Source organism: Ambystoma mexicanum, chromosome 3p (genome assembly GCF_040938575.1).
Source record: "Ambystoma mexicanum isolate Mex_15411 chromosome 3p, UKY_AmexF1_1, whole genome shotgun sequence".
Taxonomy (NCBI): domain Eukaryota; kingdom Metazoa; phylum Chordata; class Amphibia; order Caudata; family Ambystomatidae; genus Ambystoma; species Ambystoma mexicanum.
Genome location: NC_090925.1, coordinates 811,320,315 through 811,326,314, shown reverse-complemented (window position 1 = coordinate 811,326,314; position 6,000 = coordinate 811,320,315). Strand labels below are relative to the sequence as shown.

At 46.4% G+C, this 6,000-nt stretch overlaps 1 protein-coding gene across 1 annotated transcript in view; it reads left to right on the top strand.

The window, feature by feature from the left end:
* Positions 1 to 1,394: 1,394 nt before the first annotated feature.
* Positions 1,395 to 6,000, top strand: part of LOC138580920 (serine protease 27-like) — a 230,059-nt gene continuing 225,453 nt past the window's right edge. Inside the window, exon 1 of the mRNA XM_069651852.1 lies at positions 1,395 to 1,541. Coding sequence (XP_069507953.1) covers positions 1,496 to 1,541 — 46 coding nt within the window. The 5' untranslated portion in view covers positions 1,395 to 1,495. The remainder of the gene's footprint in view (positions 1,542 to 6,000) is intronic.

Genomic DNA, 6,000 nt, shown 5'->3' with positions numbered 1-6,000 from the left:
GAGCGCAGTGTGTGCGGTCTGAGGTTTCATTCTGGTGTTTGGCCCTGGGCATTATAGGGTAGAAAGTGAGGGGGGAAGAGGGGAGAATGTTCTATTAACACATGAAGCACCTGCACCTGATTCACAGAGATATTTTACAATGGAACACTCCCATTGAAAAACACTTAGTACGTCGATCAGGCCCGAAGCCTTCCAGCACCTGAAGTCCTAAGGGCAGGTGTTTGGACGCTGTAGTGTTTTGATGAAACAGTGGCTCCACGCACCACACTGTTTTACTGCTCCCCCTCGTCAAAGTTACCCATGGATGGAAATACCCATTGATGATGCCCTGAAGCTTACCCTTGCTCCAAACCTGGTCCCCTCTACGTGCAAGGCCCATCCCTGCACCTCAATAGGTTCAGAACTAAGGATAACGTGAGTGCTCTGGCTTCACTTCCCCCAAGACTAAGTTTGGGGATGTAGCTGATCCTGTAATTCTGCAGGGGAGTGGGTGGGGGCATCCCACAAGGTCAGCCCCTAGGTCCCCTACCCACTCTAGACCCCGGCCCTTGTTGTTTCTAATATATAATAACAATAGCTAGTTTTATACAAGCCCTGCAGGCATCTGAGCGCTGAGATAACTATTATTATTCGGTATTGCGGTACTCAATTTATGGACCGCGAAAGGATGAAAGATTGAGCTGGCCCTGCCGGGATTCGAACCTGCATCAGCAGGCTGCACACAGATGTCAGACACAGGAGCTCAGCTCGTTGTGCTATCTGACCGTCTCTGCCAATAGTGTTTTACTGCACTCTTTATTGTGTGTGCTTTTGTATAAATTGAAGTGATGTCATTTCCTGTGATGTTATCTGGGTCAAAGTTGACATGACTTGACATCAGGGACAGGGGGGGGCAAGGAGGGCAGAAGGGTCACTGGGCGTGCAGTGTCTCTTGCCATTTTTGGTGGGTTTGCACCACTACCTAGGCCCCACATTTGTGATGTTGGCACCCACGAGCACGACACAATCTTCTCCGCTGCATCGCCCCCTCCCTGTGTTCATTGCACCCAGGTCCTGCTTTCCCTTCCTCTTATCTTCCTCTCACTCCTTTTCTTTCAGACTAAGGTCTGCATGCCCCTGGCGCCGGCGGGGTCAAAGTGTGCCCCTCCATGGGCAAGCGCAGGTGCTCTCATACTACTATGGTGGTGATTTGGTGCAGTATAAAAGCATATTACCAGAATATTTTTTTAAAAAAAACATTGAGCTTCAGCAAGCCCAGCCCACGAGAACAAAGGATGGCCGCACCCTGGCAGGTACATTACACCTGGTGAAGGGCAGAGATGGGGAGGGGGTGGGGGGTTCAGATCAGCTACAGACAAGAGCCTGCCTGCCAGGTCGGGTGACACTTCCGTCTCCTGGTCTAGCCGTGCAGTGTGGACATGTGATGACACCAATGACACCCCCAGGGTAGGAGGCTTGGCCCCATGCCCAGGGAGACAGCGGTATCCTGGCGGATATGTGGGGATGGAAGCTGGTGCCCCTTCTGCTCCTCCTGGAAGACGGTGAGTGCCAGAGGGATGCGAGCAGGCATTTAGTGGGCACTCAGAATCAACCAAAATAGGCCAGATAGTTCCCGGGGTTGAGTGCTGGCTGTGGAGATTTGTGTCAATCCTCAAAGCCACAGGTATGAATTCCTTGGGGTCAAACTCAGCCTTTCATCCTTCCGAGATTGATAACAGAGGCATTGTTGGGGGTGCTTATGTAGTATCAGTTATTCAAGAGAGGTCTGTATGTGCTTAGTCTCCATTATTTAAGCTAAACCCCAGTACGCTGTATTAGGGAGTACATTCGGTTTTCTCTCAGTCATGTTCGCGAGCTTTGCCCTGTTTTAGGGTCAGTGAAACTTTCCAGCAGGATGTGCCCTCACCGGCCTCGCGTTCCAGAATCTTCCCTGTGCCTCATTGTTTCACTCAACAAGTAGTTCATTCCCCATGGCGCCATTTTTGGAAACATTGTGCATACAATGATTTTAGGACTTCCAAAATATATTCTGTATTTGTTGTATTGTAAATAAACGTATAGTGTGTCATAAAATAGTGGCAATGTGAAGAGCGCGGATTTTATTTTGTCAGCACATAATCTTCCCTCTATGTTGCTAAAAAAAAAAAAAGAATTGTATTTGGTTTATTTCGGGGGGAGGGGCGGGGGCGCAGTTTGACTGCCACTGGCCTAAGCATTTGCTGAGACCGCACTTCCCGAGAAACAGATTTGGGACATGCCTGGAAGCTGCGTGGCATCTAAGTCACGGCGACGACCAAGATCCGGTTTTCTTCACACTCTGTCACACCATGTTTTAGATGTGGTCATTTGGTAATGGCTTTTATGGAAATGAGTGATATGGTGTGTTTGCATTGTAATTTGTAAATGGAAAAATCTGATTAAGTAAAGGTGATATTTGGGTTTTTGTGAATGTTTGGCCACTGCTTGACTTGGGAGGATAGCTCAGGGGCAACACGCTCGCCTTGGAAGCAAGACGAAGTGGAGCAATCCAGGTTGAATCCCACGGTCAGTGCTTAGAAACCTCTGGGTATTAAACACATTATAAATAACCGATTACAAGTTGTATAGCAATTCTACCTGTCAATTGATCTGACCTGGCCAGCTACTTAAAGCATGGTATAATATTTCAAAATCAATTATAGAATTAATTTCAGTGAAATGGTCTGCACCTCTCTTTAAGTTTGTATCCCCAAATAAAGAAATGAAAGTAACATCTGTTGTTACAGTGCTTAGAAGCGGGAGGATATTGCCACAAAGCTTTATATAAGAACAGTCAAGAGTATTATTATTTTTACTATTATTAGCAGAGAAGAAACCAGTTTTGTAGGACGATTTCTAGGGAATTGGGAGCGGCTCTCAGCCTGTTATAGTAAAGCACATGGCCAGCTGCTCACTGCAGGAGGGAAGCGTGCTGTGCATACGCGTGAACAAAGTGGCCTGGGATCACTTCAGAGGCGCTCCTTGCATTTCCAATCATTTGTTATACGTCTAAACTCTGCCATTTTGCGGAGAGGATCAGCACTGGTAGCTGGAAGGGTTTTGCTATAAGTTGTAAAAAGAAAAAGGGTGACTCTAAAGGAATTGCTCTGTTTGCCCTATATGGAGACAGGGAGTGACCTGCCTCGTACCTGAAGATTGCAAAGCTTGAATTTTAGATTTGTTTAAAGTCTAAAGAGTGCACGAGTTCGGACAATGGAAGGAGTTATGTGGTGAAGCCATTGAACTTCTTGTGGGACTTGGGCGTGGCACTCTTAGGAAGGTGTTCAGTAGAAGCAGTGCTTAAAGTGGGCCAGGGTCAGCCGGGCCTGGGCCCTGGCTGTCTTCTAAAGTGGGGTCCCACCACAACATTGGTGGGACATATTGTCGCGCCCGCCATTAAGTCATGCCAGCTGACAGGAGTGCCAGCCAGCCAGTGAGCGACCCTGTGGCTGGCTGGCACTTCTGTCAGTCACTATAAATTCCTCCAGTGACCACTCGCGCGAGGGGTAACCAGATGAAGTTACTGTACCTTTGTTTCCCCACCACCTTCCCAGGTCACCGAGGCGTCTTTAACCCTCAGCGAACGTGGGGAGTCCTCGACATATTTCGAGGTTTATAAAAGATGGCTTGAAAAGTACACAATTCAAGCCATCTTTTATAAAGCTTTGCCGACGGACAAAACGCCTCGGACTTTGTCCGTCGTCAAAGCTTTATAAAAGATTAATTGAATTGTGTACTTTTCAAGCCATCTTTTATAAACATAGAAATGTTCAAAAAAGATGGCTTCAAAAGTTCGCAAATCGTAAGGTATGCACAGAAATATATAAATGTTATATATTTGTGTGCCCACCTTACTACGGTTTGTGTACTTTTCAAGCCATCTTTTATAAACATGGAAATATGTTACATATTTCTATGTTTATACAAAATGGCTTGCCTTTTAGGCCACGCCCACCCCACAAGCCACGCCCCCAAATGACCCACCCCCTCTCTCGATTTCTTACCCCACTTAAAGCCCTGAGTACAAGCCTATCGGTGGCACATTCCAGAAGGTAGCCGGCGACCTGTTCAGTTGCTGATCTGCTGAGAAAGCGCGGCCATGGTCGGAGCCTGATGGGGGACAGCTTTCAGCACTGTCACTGGATGGGGCCTTGTGAACAGTTGTATGTGGAATAGGCGCTCAGGGCGTTGGCAGTCCTTTCATGCAAGCCAGGTTGGATACACAGCCACGTATTATGCGGGTGCGCTGTCTGCCTGGGGATTGAAGCAAATCTCTTGAATTCTGGGGGCTGGGATTCCTTTTAAAATTACACGTGTACCTTTTGATAGTACATTCACAGCTGTGGGCCATTTTTCCCTCTTGATTATTTATGTCTAAAATAAAGCAGCAAACCATAAAGCTGGGGCAGCACTATGCCTTTAATGTCAGGCTTGAGAGCAAGCCTCACATGGACTGCGTAGTTGGTGGAATATCAAGTTTACCAGTGGCAAAGAAGTTCCACGGGATCCAGTTGAAGTAAAATTAATACAACCCCAAATGGATTGAGTAAAAATCATTATAACTGGTGACCTAGGATTACAGCCAAGGGTGAGATTACCTCAGAGACAATCACTTCTTTGCAAATGGCTTAAAAGCAGAATGTAACATTTGATAAACAGTGGTCAGGGCCACCCTGTGCCTTTGCCCAGGGGCCCCTCAGTCACCCCATTGCCGTCCCCGCATACCATCCTCGACTTTTAAGAGGGGCTGTGCTGCTTCCATGTATGAGGCTCGCTTTCAGTGGTCGAAGCGTATGAAAAGAAGTAGCAGACACCCCTTTCCCCATCACTTTCAGCTGCGTCAAAGGCTGACTCCATTCAACATTAAACAAGCATTGGCAATGCCAACCATTTGAGCTGTTTTGTAGGCATGGGAAAGTCACTTGCCAGGCATAGCCATAGTGCTATTAACTACCAGGTGTGAGTGTCTGGGCATCTAATAGAAGTGCCTGGCAGTAGCTTAACGCGTTTGCCCAAGCCAAAAACGTTGTCTTGCCAATGCTGGTTTTAAACAGGACTTCAGTGTCTTTGTCAATGCTCTTCTTTAACAGGACTTCAGTGAAGGACACACAGATTCTATGGCAAGACAGGAGGCTCCTATTATGCACAACAATCTTTACTCTGAAACCAAAGAAGCAAAGACAAACTTTTACAAAAAAAAAGTTTCAATACAGAACTAAATAGAGTTCAATGTCAATGTATGGGAAACTCCCCAATCCATCATGGAGGACAGGTCATGCCCTGCCAGGAACCAATGAGCAGGGACCCTCTTCTATATAAGTCCTTTACTCTAAAACCAACTCCTCTTTCTGTAGGTGTCTTAATTGGACGTCCACTGCACAGACTAGATGATAAAGTATGGAGAAAAAATCCAGCGAAGCTCCCGGATGACGCACTCTCCACCACTTGTAGCCGTGACTCAATCCCAAACATGACCTCTCATCTAGAAGCTGCAATAATAACAAACAAAGAAGTGTGGGTGGTTGGGAAGAACAACAAACCAAAGAAGGGTGGGTGGGTGGGAAGAACAACAAACCAAAATATGTTCTCTCTTGAAAGACCCATGTATAGGCACGTTATAAATGCTATATCATATCCCATCAAGGGCGGGTGGGTGTTATAATACTCGCTTCCTTGTCTTTAATAGAATCTAAACTCCCATCTCACGTTAGTGAGGGGGATTAGGTATTCTATGGCAAGACAGGAGGCTCCTATTATGCAAGTTTAAAGCCCTTGCATCACATTAATTACAACCTGACCAATACTTGTGATAAAAATATTACCGTGATCATTCCCAGGACCAATCAGCTGCTATGATACAATTTCCCCCCCAGGAGAACGACCTAAACCATATTATCAAAAATGAAGAACCAAAGGGAGAAATTAACTCCCTCTTACTGCATCACTTACTTAATCCAATAGGTCAAAGGAGCAAGAGGCCCC